This window comes from Oxyura jamaicensis, chromosome 26 (genome assembly GCF_011077185.1).
Source record: "Oxyura jamaicensis isolate SHBP4307 breed ruddy duck chromosome 26, BPBGC_Ojam_1.0, whole genome shotgun sequence".
NCBI classification, from domain to species: domain Eukaryota; kingdom Metazoa; phylum Chordata; class Aves; order Anseriformes; family Anatidae; genus Oxyura; species Oxyura jamaicensis.
In genome coordinates this window covers 2,366,529-2,380,157 of record NC_048918.1, presented here as the reverse complement: position 1 = coordinate 2,380,157, position 13,629 = coordinate 2,366,529, and the positions used below count along the sequence as shown (strand labels likewise).

The following is a 13,629-nucleotide window of genomic DNA, read 5'->3' as shown; positions in this document are numbered from 1 at the left end:
CTGGAGCCACTCACCCCGAGGCAAACCCGCACACGACGCGGCAAAAAGCAGCGGTGGCAGATTTGCTACAAGAAGGCACCGCGGCTCTGCCCGTGCCGCGCCAAACCCTGCGCTCCCCTCCCAGCAGGAGCGGGCAGCCCCGGGGGCCCTGCCCGGAGCGGGGTGCAGGCACCCCCCGTAACGCAGCGGGGAGCCGGGGACTTGCGCTAATTGCTGCGCAGTGCCTCCAGCACCCCGTGAGGGGATGCGCGTGCATAAATTGTCTATTCTTAGCGCTGCCGCTTCCCCGCTGGGAGCGCAGCGGCGAGGGCTCGGCGGCAGGACCTGCTCCCGTCCTCCCGCTGCCTCCAGGCCTGCCCCACCTCTCGCAGCGCCCTCGGTGCCTCCCCGCTGCTCGGAAAAGCTTCCCTTAAGCAATAGTTGTGTTTTTCCTATCAAAAGGGCATTTGCAGAGAAGGAACAGGTTCTTCTTACCTCTACCAGAAGACCTGATTTCCTTCTGGTGTGCCCCAAGAGGGAAGGGGGATGGATGCTTGCAAAGCCCCATGCCACCGCTGCGGGAGATGCTGCCCGGTCCCTTCACGTCCTGCTCTCCTCCAGTGACCCCAAAGCCCTGCCCAGGTGCCACGGCAGGGCTGGGGAAGGCATCGAGAAGCTCTCCTCACCTCACCTCCTCCATCTGCACCCAGATCTGCACCCAGGGCTGCACATGACGGCGAGGGGAACGACTCCACCATGCTCTAGGACTCAGCGCAAAGGGCAGTGGCTTTGCCGCACACGTCCAGGTTTTCCTGCGAACGGGCGGGGCAGGAAACGCGATGGGAACGGTGCCTGCACCAACCTGAGGGATTTCAGTCGAGCCACTCACGGGGAGGAACCGGGGCTCGGCAGCACAGCACCAGGACTGAGCAGCACCCGGGCAGGACGCGTCCCCTCTCCGCCCCCGGCACCACTCGGGGCCGTGCCAGCTCCCCATCGCGCGCTGCTCACACCGCTGAGTGCCACGCGGTGACAGGCCAGCAGAGGGAAGGTGACAGCACACCGGCTCGCCCAGGCTCTCGGACGTGCGACAGGAGAGCGGGCACTCACCCCGTGCCCCTGCGCAAGCAGCAGTTCCCCAGGGGAACGTTGAAGCGCGCCGAGAGCCACCGAGCCACGCAGCGCGGACACTTTGGGACGCTCCCCGCCGAGCTGGAAGGATCCCCCCGGGGGCGGCGCGGCGGGGGCTGTGGCTGGGATTTATCCCCATCCCCACGTCCCACCTCCGCGCAGCAGCTGCCCTCTCCGCCGTGGGAACCGGCGCTGCGATGTGCCTCGAGCTCGGCTCTCCGAATTCGCTCCAGGGGCCCGTCCAAGCGCTGACGACACGCAGCCCGGAGCCACGGCTGCTGGAGGAGAAGCCGAGCCAGCGCTGCGGCGTGGGGAAAGCAGCAGCCAAAAGTCACTCAAACAAGGAAGTGATTTGTCTTTTTCTGGATACACTTTCCACCGACAATGAGCGCGGAGCAGGAAAGTCGGCTGTGATAATGTGCAGTGTACCAACAAAGCGACTATTGAATTGGTAAATGAGAGCGCTCGCCCCGGGAGCCTGACAGATAAAACAGACCAGGGAAAAAAAGGATGAAAAAAGGAACGCCGTGCGACCCCCGAGCTCGATCCAAACCAGGCAACGCATCCAACGGTTCTGAGGATGAAACGCACACAATGAGCTCCAGCGAGTAATTAATCCCTTCAGGAACACTAAGTGGTTGCAGACAGTTTACCAAGAGGAAAAAAAAAAAAATGGAAAGTCATTGAAAAAATTACCGTTAAGTATTTTTGCTGCTCCAGCATGAAGCGTGGTGAGATCCAGGAGATCTCTGCCCCGCGAACCTTACAGGCGATGGATTTAAGGCATTTTTCTAACACCTCGTCTACCTGCCAGGTGTAGTGCCGTGGGGAGGCAGCCTGAGGCCGGCCCCGTGAGGGCGGCCGCTCACCTCGGGCTCTTCGGCGTCGTGGGATGCAGCACGGGGAGATTTCGGCAGGCGATGAAGCCTGGGGAGGACGAAGCGTGGCAGAAAGGTGTTAGCGATGGCACCTCGCGGCTACCGGCACCAGCACAAACCCTCCGAGGGCCGTTTATGGGTCAGGAGCAGGGCAGCGGTGCCGGGCAGCACGTTGGTTTGTGATGCAGGACGAGCGCTCCCGGCTGGTGAGGTTTGTGGTGCTCCAGCTCCAGCTGGAGGACTTGGATTTGGGCTGAATTCTGGCCCCTGTCACTCAAAATCCCACCTCTGCTGAGCTCCGAGCTGCGACACCACCTCAGCCCTGCGCTGCGGGATCAGCCAGGGAGAGCATCCGCACGCAGCACTTCCCTTTTGCTTCCACGTTTCTTGGTGGTTTTCAACCCAAAGCTTCTACTTGTAAAACCAGGGGGTTGCTGCAAAGAGCCTTGGGAAAGGTATTTTCTCCTCTTGATAAAATGAGGTAAAATCAGCTGGAATCTTACGGACATGCAATAACTTTCACTTCTCCTTGAAATCATTCTGGTTTTGAAAGCAGGCTTTTTTTTCCCCCACTCCTCTCCCTGTGCCCCCCCCCCTTGCTCTCTCCTCACCATGTTTTAGTTTAAAAATTCTTCAGGCCAGGGAAAAATTCCAGGGCAGGAAAAGAAAAAAAAAAAAAAGCATAAAGCAATTGTGGCTTTCGCAAACCCGGCGCTCCAGACTTCCCTTCTTCATCCTGGGAAGTGAGAGACGCTCGGGAGGACGCAGGAGAGCACGGCGCAGGAGCCCAGCCATCTGCTCGGGGCTCGCGCGGCTCCCGGCACCTCAGGACAAGGGAGAACCACGGGGAGCTGAGGAAAGCGCCCTGCTGAGACCCCGACGGCTCGAAACGGGGCTCTCACCCCGCCAGCCCCATGCTGATGTGCGTCTCCGGGCGGCACTGAGCTGGGGAAGCAGTGAGCCGTCCCCAGGTGCCGTTACGCAGCTGCCAGGCCAGAGGCACGGAGCTGTGAAGGGACGGGGACGGATGGGGACGGATGGGGGCTGCACCCCGGCCGAGCCCCCTCGGCAGCACCACGGCCTCGGCTCGGCCGTTTTAGGGCCAGCTGCCACACAGGGCGCGCGTAACGTCTGCTTAGGAGCGAGAACGCTTCGCAAGGGGCTGAAGAGCTCCGTGGAAATGCAAGATCATTACCGCGATCTCCTTGGAAACATCCCATCAGAGCGAGTTTGCCTTCCTCCTCCTTCCCTCTCCCTCCCCACGCGCGCGGATTCTGGCACCCCGCGCATCGCTTGGCGGTGCCTCAGCGCCGTGGCTCCAAAACGCAGGCGTCTGCTTTCTAAAGCCATTGTCTAGGATGTGCTATTGAGCTGCAGAACATGGACGGGTTGGGATGGAAAACAGGCACCTCCCGCTCTACAGAAAGGAGCTGGCAACCCAGGCTGGGTTTGTCTTTGAAGCTATGGAGAATCGAAACCCAACAGAATTTGCTTTATTCCCACAAAGGGAGCACGAAGCTTAGCAACAAAACAAATCGACGCCTCCGCCCCCTGCACTTGACGAGGAGCAGGCTGAGCGCGGAGCGAGGGGAGCGCTGCTCTGCCCGCGGGTCACGGCTGGGCCCGGCCGGGTTTGGGGAGCAGCAGGCGGCTCTCTGCGCGCTGCCACGCTCCGCTGGGGAACGCGAGGCTGGAAAAGCTGCTTTGCAAATTTCCTTTAGAATCGGAGCTCTGGGTTTGTTTCCTCCCCGGCTGCGTGCCGTTACAGCTCGTGAGCGCTCAAGCCGCCTGGTCGAGGCGGGGAGATTTTTGGGAACCCCCCCCCCCCCCGAGTTCCTCCGGTTTTAGCACGACGACTATTTGCCTAGGAAATCACCACGGGAAGTTTATCACCCCGCTCCCCGCTCTCCAAAGCGAGCAGGGCTGTGAAGCGCACAGCAGCGCAAACAGCAGCGGAGCTGAGACTCGGTCGTGCCTCCAGGTTGCCTCACTTCCCCCACGACTCATCAGCCGGCAGAGGCGACCTCCCGCTGCAGGCACCGCCGCCGCGCACGCTCTGCTTGCCAAGGGTTTTCCAGGCGGCCCCGACAACGCGAGCCCCCCAGGTCCCGTTCCCCCCCCGAAGCATCTCACAGGCTCCAAGATCATTCCCTCGCTCATCCCCCACGCTGCTTTACGAGCGGGGCCGTTCCCTTCCCTTCGCAGGAACCGGCCACATGTTCTCCATCTGGGAACAGATGCCCGTGAGCCAATAATCTCGACTTGGAAAACTAAACTGAAAATAGCACAGAATTTCTGAGCGCTCCGCAGACCGCAGCCGGATGATGGATATTAGTGCTCGAGCTCCAGCAGCACCGGGACGCCGCTTGGCGAAAGCGCAGCGAAAAGGGCTCAGGCATGAAAAAACTCAAAGGGGGTGGCTGGAGGTGCTGCCGCCACCTCCCAGGTGCTGCTGCTCGCAAGGAAGGAGCGTCGTGCTCCGCTGGTAAACCAGTCCCCGGCTGCTGCCCTCAGCCTGGAGCACTGGAGGACGCAGACTCCGTGCCTCTCGCGTCCCCCCAAATCCACCGGGGGCCGTTCCGGTCCCTAAGGTGGAAGCCAGCAGCACCGGGTTTTGTTCTGGGTGTTGCTGCTCCCCTTGGGGCCGAGACGCTGCTGGCCTCCAGGCGTCCGAGTGCCACGGGAGCCTTCAGCCCCACGCAGCGACCGCGCTCCTCAGCGGGAGAGGAGGTAGAGAAATGATGCATCCAGCCTCAAATCCCCCCAGTGAGCTACGACAAAGGAATTTGCCAAAAGACAAAGGCGCTGGTGATCTGTCAGCCCCCAGCTATGCACGGCCCCAGGCGCACGAAGGCTCCAGGTCCGCGTCTGGGCGCCAGGCAAATGCGGGTGCTTCCCCTCCGCCAGCCTCGCACAACGCCTCGCACAGCACGTCCTCCAGGTCCTCCAGGTCCGGCAGGATTTTAACCCCACGCCAAGTCTGCGTGCGTGTTACTCCTGAGAACCCACCACCACCGGGAGCCAAATGCCACCGCCGGGTCCTGGCACGCCGGCACCAGGCCCCCACGTCCCCGCCCAGCCTCCACGGCCTCTCCACGGCTGCAGGAGGAGCTGGGGATTTGGGGTTTTACACCACCTCCATGGGAGGCTCCGGGCAGGCGAGGAGTGCAGGGAAGCGCCCTCCTTACCCCCCGGCATCAGCTGGAGCAGCAGCAGGGAAGTCCCAGCCCGTCCCCGCTGTCTCCCAGCACCGGCTGCCTTCGGCCTCACCGTCACCGTCCCCCTCGCAGCGGGAGGCCGGGCCAGGAAGCGAGCGTGCGAGTGCCAGCGGCCGCGAGCCGAGCGGCGCTGAGCTCTCGGGCTGCAGCTGCACAAACCCCAGCGGAGCCGGCGCTGGAGCGGGGCCACCTCCCCGCGAACGGGCTCACGCCTCTTCCTGCTCACCGAGGTTAGCGGCGAGGTTTCCAGCACGCGGTCCTGCTCTCTCCCCTCCCTGCAGCTAGGATGGGGAGGAAGCTGGACTTCGTTATTTCCCCGTGGCGAGCGGTGGGAGCTCGGGGCTTTCTCAGAGTCGCTGATTTGGTGTGGTGGAAGTCAGGAGGCTGCGGGCCAGGCGGCTGCAGAAAGGCAGCCACGGCTTCGGAGCCACCCGAGCTGGAGAAGGCTCTGGAGGTGGGAGCGGGCGGCCACAAGGCCGAGTGTGTCCCCCCGGCATGGCCCCAGGAACCCGCCGGGAAGGGGCTCACTCGCCCCAGCCAATGCCTGGCAGGTTTTTTCTGCTCGCCTCCAGGAGCTGCTGCCCCACGGCCATGGGTGCGGATCACCCTCTATCTGCTCCTCCCCGTGTTTGCATCCGCTTGGGAACACAATGCTAAGCCAGGGATAAGGAACTGGAAACACCCCGACAGCCTCTAACGCTCCCAGCCCGAGGGTTTCATTAAAGAGATGAGTTTTAATCATCCCCATCCCAGCCCGAGCTGCAGGTTCGGTTCCTTCGCACCGACCCAGGAGCACATCCCTGGCCGGGGGTGCCCACAGCTCCCCGCAGAGGAGGGGAGGATTGCTCACCGGGGCGCTCGGCAGCGCCCAGACTGTGCCCATGCCCTGGGGGGTCCCCACCAGCACCGGCAGCCACCCCACGAGCACCGTGTTGCTTGTGGGGTCGCACAGCCCCCATCCCACCGACCGCAGCGTGCTGCCAGCGCTCGATTAGCCCAAGGAAAAAAAAAATAGCAGGGCAAAACTCCTCTCTGCCACGATCTGGGCTGGCACGGGACCAAGGCGTACCCTACAGCAGCGCGCGAGGAGTCCGGGAAGGCGACGACGCGCATGGGCAGCGGGCGTGTGGTTTTGAGAAGTGTCTAATCAGGGAGTTATTCTCAGCCCTCTGCTAGGCTGCGAGCTCGCACGTCTATAAATAGCCGGCAACGGAGCTGTACCTGAGTCGCTGCTTTGAACGTGATTCACTGCTGCTCCGTGAATCCGGAGAGCCGGGGGCAGCGCTGCCATCGGGGACGCTCGGGTCCTGCGCAAAGAGCCTGACAAAAGCTCGGCCCTACCCGCTAAGGGCCAAGATGCCTCCTGAAGAAGCTCGCCTGGGTGCCTCATTGAAGGTCCCTCCTCTCCGGCTCCCCATCACCACCACGAACGCTGCCACCTTCACTCGTTTGCACTGAGACAGCGTGGGGGAAACACGAGGCACGAGAGCAGCTCTGCGTTTACACCGCCAGAAATGAAGTCCTAGATTTACCACCAATCCTGTAATCCCCTGGGAATGCTGCGGGACAGACCCTCAGGGCGTGCTGGCTGCTGGGAGGGCTGAAAAGCGCTCGCCTCCCGGTGAGTCGGGATGAGCCAGAGAGACTGACACGAAACCAAAGGGCTGTGGGATGAGTAAGCATCCCCGGTGCCTACGCCAGGTAGGAGTGGGAAACCCGGCGCTGTCGCAGCTGCCGGGCGCGCTCGGGCGGTGCCGGAGGCAGAGGCACGTGTCACGGGCACAGGGGACTCGCCCGCGTCTCACCGGGCAGCGCTGCGGGCACCGGGCACTGGTGCAGCCCCTGCTCTGCCCTCCTGGCTCTTCCCGGGAGCCGAGGCACCGCTCTGCCAGCTCCCTGCTGCGGGGCAGCTCCGAGGAGCGAGGAGATCCTGCCCCGCCGTGCTGCGCCCTGCGCCGCTTCCAGCGGCTCCTTGCGGGGGGAGAGGAATCTCAGCCCTTCTCCTGAATTAATAAAAAACGCATTACGGCCTCCATTGGACATGACAAATAGCGTGAGGAACGGGAGAAACGCTCGAGCTCAACAAAATGCGGGAGAAGCAGATCAGAGGAAGGCTGAGCGAATCCGAGGGTGTGCCGGGCGCCGCTCTCCAGTGTCACACCCGCTCCGACACCGGCACAGCTCCATTTGCACAGCTTCTAATCTCAGCCCTGCAATGCAGCATCCCCTGCCTTCCCAGCTCCCCTCCGCGCTCTGCTCCCGGCTGGGAGCTGCAATGCAGCAGCGCGGGGAAGCCCCGCTCCCCTTCTCCCGCCCGGCAGCGGTGCCCCCAAGCCCCCCCTGCCTCCCCCAGGCTCTGTGCTCTGCCCTCTCGCAGCTTCCCGCTGGAGCTTCCCTCCCCGCGCTCCCCCAGGAGAGCGCTCAGCACGCCGGAGGAGGACGTGACTTTGCAGGAGAGGGATGGTGGCACAACGGGGCCGGATCCGATCGCCCACGCCCCCATTAGAGGCACCCCCAGGACCCGAAGCCTGGCCAGGCTGAGGATGGAGCTGCCCTGACGGACGGAGCCGTCCCCGCTCCACCCGGTGGGGCCCTACCGGCAGCTGGCACCTGTGCCAGAAGCTGCACACGCGTGCGCCCTGGGGCCACCGCTGTCACCGTGCACTCACATCACCCGGTGCCACACACGCAGTGGCACAAAGCAGGCTCCAGATGGGACAAGGGAACAATTCGGAGGATGTCACAGACCCAGGGGAGCGGTGCGACCGCAGCCCGGGCTCGCAGCCCCCAAAAAACCCACCTGCGTCCAGCGGGACCGCGGCACAGCCCGGCACACACACGCTGCCCTCGGCAGACAGCCGTCACTGGCGGGTTGTTCTGGCTCCGCACGGACCTGGCACCAGTCCCCCCGCCCGGGCAGGAGGCGCAAGCACCAGCCAAGACCGCGGGCAGGGGAGGACCGGGGAAATCGTTTGCTGGCACCACGAGATGCGAAGCTACGAGGGAAAGCGCAGAGCGGGTGACGCCGAGGGACGGGACAGGGCGGAGGCGAGAGGACTCGTGCTGTCGGCACGGCCGAGTGCTGCAGCGTGAGACACCGAAGGCAGGGCAGCGACGTGAAGCTGGGCCATGGGACATCGGGAGGGGACCCTACAGGAGGAGGCAGGGCTGGCTTCGGCTCTCCGAGGCCACCCAGCTGGAAGCACATCGCTCGCGCAGCGCCTGCACCTGGCAGCACCCAGCAAACGGTGCCAGGAGCCACCGGCCACTGCGAGGCCTCGAGGGGACACGGCCCAGGTCCCAGCGTGGTCACGTCCCACCAACGGACCCCAAATGTCCCACCAGACCCCAAAAGGCCCTTCCTGGACGGGTCCTGCCGACCGATGCCAGGTGGCTGTTGGTCCCTCACACCGACCCGCGGAACCACGTAACGCCCTGCACGCGTCCACGGATTTTCAGGCTTGGGAGCAAAATGCAGCTGGTCACAGCCCCACGTGAGCAGCATTTTTCGAGTTCTTTAGGGGAAGAATTTGTTTCGTATTTCCAATAGTTCTGCCTTCCCGTCCCTGCTCAGCCACTTTTCCATGGGAAACCTTGAAGGACAAATAGGGATTTATTTTTTTACAGCAAGGGGGGTGACGCATGAGCGGAGGCAGCGACACCATGGCACAGGTCCCCCTTTTCTCCTCGCCCTGCCCCAAACGCAGGCAGAAGGAAATCAATTCCCCCCCCCAACGACCTCGTCACACGGGCGCTGTCCTGCCGGGGCACCAAGAGAGGCGTAACGTTAGCGTTAACGGCGGGATGAGAACAGCCGCGGCGCTTTACGAGGCAATAACCCACTCCCGGGGCTGTGAAGAGCCACTTGGTCTCTGACCTCCTGGTGCTCCCCCGCCAGCGAGCCGGGCTCCTGCTGCGCAGCGCTGCGATGTGCCCGTTAGTGCTTAATTAACGGAGAGGAAAGCCGTGGGGCAGGAGAGCCGTGGGGCTGAGGAATCCCGTACCGAGCGCCTGGCCAGCAGGGACGTTCACCAGCAGGGGATCTCCGTGGGGAAGGGTCACCTTGGTGAGACCACCTCCACCCGAACGCGCTCGCACGGGACACGACGGACACGAGCCAGGAGCTTCTGCGCTGAGGGTTTTCCACCGCCCACGTGCGATGATCGCCCCTTTCCAGGAGCCCGTTTGGCTCTCCTCCTGCCCCACCAGCCCTGCCCGCGAGCGTGGTTGGAGAGGCACAGCGGGCACATGCTGCCCAGCAAGGACACCCCAGCATCGCCCACCCGAGGGAGGTGGGCCCGAGATGCTGCACCAGCTCCCGCAGAGCCTGGCAGGGCTGCAAAGGCTCCTTCAGCAAAGCCTCCGGGGAACGCCGTTACCCCGGGGATCGCACGTGTCCATCTGGGCTCTGGCCCACGCAGCAGCGGCCGTTTGGGTACTTAGGCCCATTAGTAGCCACTTAGGAGGCACCACGTACAGCAAGCGATGGCCAAGGAAATGGCTGCAGAAAGCAGCTGCAGGATCCCGGAGCCGCTCTGGGGACCTCTAGGTAAGTGCGGGGTCCCCACACCCCGGGGTGAGCTCACCCACGGCCCCCCTGTGTGCTCTCACCCGCCGTGCGCCCCGAGCCGTGCGGCGCCCTGGCCACGCTCCCTCCGTGCCCTTCCTCCTGTGGCCGGGCGCTGGTGCAATTAGCAAAGCCGGCTGCCACTCAGCTTTGATGAGAAGACTCGGCCTCTGCTCGGGACGCAGTGTGTAATTTGGATGTTCGAAATAGCCTCGACAAAGCCCATGTGGTTGCCGTGTCCCGGTGACCTCTTCCATCTTAGGCAGGCTGCTCTGCTCTAGACGTGGTTACGGCTCCGCCGCCTCTACAAAGGCTCCGGTGCCGTCACACAGACGACACATCCGCAGCAACCAAAGGAGAGGTAGCGCTTGGCCACCGCGAAATACACGGTGTTTTTGGCCAGCGCTGCACTTCAGCAGGGGCTGGTGAGTGTTTCTGGCAGGATGAACGTGAAATGGAGATGGGAAGTCAGGTGTGGAAACCACGGATGCAGAAAGGCTCTCTGCGAGCCGCCGCGTTCGGCGGAGCAGGGAGCTGCGGTTAGTCAGCGGCAGCTCCTCGGCACAGGTCAGCAGTTCAGACGAGATCTGCAGAGGTGGGAAGTCACCACGGCTCCCACGCCTTTCCTCCCAGGACAAGCTCCTGGAGCTTCTCGAGGCACTCCAGCAGGCACAGCAAAATGGCTCAGGCTGACGGCTCTCATGCCAGAGGAGCCCACGCAGAGCGGAGAAGCCTCCTCTCCATCCCCGGCACCTCCAGTAGCTGCTGAGCCCCTCTCCTGGCCTCGCCCACCGGCCCTCACAGCCTGCTCTGAGCCGGGGGGGGGGGGGGGGTCCTGTCCTGCCCGGGTTTGTGCCCACCGCCAGGGGTTGGCCTGCAGAAGGAACGGGGCAGGGCTTCGCCCGCCCGGATGGCGCCAGCAGACAAGCCAAGGGGTCGGGACCAGAAGCTCAGCACATGCCTGGGCTCACGCACCCCCAGCCACGGGTCCACCACCGGCACGTACGAGGTGACGGAGCAACCACCGGCACGCCGCTGGCACGCCGCCCCCCGCACACCTCCGGCTCCTGTCAGCGTGCCCACCCCTCGGGCTGCCAAGGACGGGCCGGGTCACTGGCAGCCGGGTTGAACAGCCGCGATTCAGCGGCACGGCTCCCACGAAGGCAAGAAGCTCAGCCTGCGGCCCCCCACGAGGACACGGGGCGAAGCTCCTGACCGGTCAGCCCCAAACCCTGCCCCACCTGGGGGTGGAGAACCAGCCCTGCCCGCCGCAGGAAGCCCAGGGGTCCGTGCACGCTGACGAGTGACCTATTTCAGCACACACGCAGAGCAGGGGGGGGGGGCACGAGGCAGATTTGGCAGTGTAGGGCCCTCACCAGACAACTGGCCAAGCCTTCAGATGGCAAGCGCCGCCCGAGGGATGCTCAGCACCGCTAAAACCGGCCCCACCACAGACAGAGGCTGGGAACCACCCCAGGAACTTCCTCACCTTGTAGGAGTCGTTCCTACACGGGCCAGCCCTGCGCCCGCAGGGAAGCTGCAGGCATTTTGCCTGGGGGTGCTGAGGAACCCCCCCCACGAGCAGGGCACTACGAGGAGGACACCGAGATCCCCCACGGCACGCCAACGCCAGCGGGTGGAGACCTGCTCGTGACAAATCCTCCTGCAGCCCCTCTGCGCTCCCTGCCCCAGTGGGACCTGGCGTTACCCCAGCACCGGGGCTGGACATCCACGAGCCCAGCGGCAGGACCACCACGGGACCACCGCGGGACCCCAGCAGCAGGCCGGCCTCGTGCATCCCGTCCCTGCAATCTGCCTGCCCCGCCTTGGCCTCGCTCTGTGGCTTTTACAGCCGCTGGCATGGCCCCAGCAAGCCCTGGGCCACCGGGCAGTGGCCACGGGACGTTTTGGCAGCCGGGGCAGACCCCTGCCAGGGAGGGGAGCAGGCAGGGGACATCGGCGCGGGCGGCTCCGTGCCAGCGCAGCGGCACACGTGTGCCAGAGCCCCATGCCACAGCAGGGGCCGTGACACCCCGAGGGCTCCAAGGGAAGGCACTCGGCACACCAGGGCCTCCAGCCTGCCCCCACCAAACGCCGCAGCTCCAGACCCAGCTGGCTCGGGCACGGCGAGCAGCCTCGTCATGGCCTCACACAGCTCGTTTGCCGTTTTCACACGCCGGCTCGCCAGACCGAGCCGAGCTCTTCACAGCTGCAAGTCCTCCGTGGTAAGGAGGCAGGGGAGAAAGCCGGGGGATCGCGACACTGCCTCGCCTTCCTGGAGATCAGCCCACATCTCCCGCGAGCAGCGGCCACGACGGGAACGCGAGGGCTGGGCACGGCCGCACCGAGAGCCAGCGCAGCCGACGGAGGGGCAGCAAGCCCGAGCTCCGACCCAAAGCGTTGGCTGCTTTGATGAAAACCTCATGTGATACCACAGGGGACGAGCTCTCGACCACGCAGAGCCTTTCCCAGGCTCGGAGATCAAACGCATCAAGCGAGCCCAACGCAGCCGGGGGCTGAGAGCAGATCACCCACACCCTGCGGCAGCGTCCCGGAGGATGGGGGGCACAAAGCAGCACCCAGACGCCGGGGGGGCTCCGACTCGCCCACGGGCTGGGGCTCCCCACGTGTGCTGTCCCCAAGGTCAGCCCCTAGGACAGGGCAGGGGACGTGCAGCGGTGCTGAGAGGGCAACCTCGGGGTCTCGGGGCTGATTGAGAACCGGGATGTGGCCAGAACCACACCGGGGGACCCCAAGGTGGTGGGTGCCCACCTGAAGGCGTGGGGCCACCCCACGCTGCATGGCCTCACCGGTGACGGCCAAGCCATGGGGAGAAGACCCCAGAGCCTGCCAGGAGCCAGATTTCCATTCCTTAACCCCACAAAAGCCACGACCGAATCCTCCCGGCCCCGCATCCCCCTGGTTCTGGGTGGAACACCTCGGGGTGCGAGGAGCTGCGGGGGCCGGGCAGGGAGAGGGGCGTGAGGGAAGGACGGAATGGGGACATCGCCGCGGGGCCGCACTCACCCAACATCTGGCTGAAGAGGAGCTGCTCCAGGTCTCCCAGCACCGTCACCACCAGCTCGGGGTCCACCTTCAGGTACGGCTTCTCCTCGGCGCCCGCCGCCGCGGGCCCCTTCCCGCCCAGCAGCTCGTCGTCGCACTTGCCACCGCCACCGCCGCCGCCGCCCGCCTCGGGGGCCTTGCTGAGGGGCTTCACCTCAGCGTAGGGCCCCCGGGGGATGCGGCTGGGCTTACCGCCGGCCGGCGGCTTGGCGGGGCCGGCGGGGCGAGGCGGCAGCAGCGAGTGCTCGGAGCGGGACAGGCTGCGCGACATGGCGGGCGCCTCGCGGGCACGGGGACCGCCGCCACCACCGCGGCCTCCCGTGGCCACCGTGGCCGCCGCCTTGGCCATGTCGTCGCTCCAGCGCGGCTCGTAGAGCTGCCGCTTCTTCTCGGCGTCGGTGAGGAAGGCCAGGTTGGTGAGCGACTTCTGCTTGCGGAGGTTGGAGCCGGCCGGCAGCCGCCCCTCGGCGCTGCTCGCCTTGAACACCCGCAGCTCCGCGCCCCGCGGCCCCGCCGCCGCCGTCGTCGTCGTCGTCGCCGTCGTGGCCGCCGCTTTCGCCCGTTTCGGCATCACGGCGCCGCCGTCGGGGCCCCGCCGGTAGCCTCGGAGCTCCGCCGAGCCCTCGTCGCCCAGCTCCACGTCGGGAAGGCTCTTGAGGTTGCTCCCCAGCATCCCCGCGCTGCCACCATTTAACCCGCCGGCGGCTGCTGCTGCTGCTGCTGCGGCTGCGGCACCCGTGGACGCGGAGAAAGAGAGGAGGGAGGAGAAGGGGGGGGGGGGGGGGGGGGG

The 13,629-nt window shown here is 65.1% G+C and overlaps 1 protein-coding gene across 6 annotated transcripts in view; it reads right to left on the bottom strand.

Moving 5' to 3' along the window:
• Nucleotides 1-13,618, bottom strand: part of NAV1 (neuron navigator 1) — a 48,183-nt gene extending 34,565 nt beyond the window's left edge. For 4 of the 6 annotated variants that reach the window (XM_035347298.1, XM_035347300.1, XM_035347299.1 and 1 more), the window contains exon 1: nucleotides 12,801-13,618. In XM_035347298.1, coding sequence (XP_035203189.1) covers nucleotides 12,801-13,512 — 712 coding nt within the window. In that variant the 5' untranslated portion in view covers nucleotides 13,513-13,618. The remainder of the gene's footprint in view (nucleotides 1-12,800) is intronic. The other 2 variants (XM_035347303.1, XM_035347301.1) reach the window with 2 other exon arrangements.
• Between the last annotated feature and the right edge of the window lie 11 nt (nucleotides 13,619-13,629).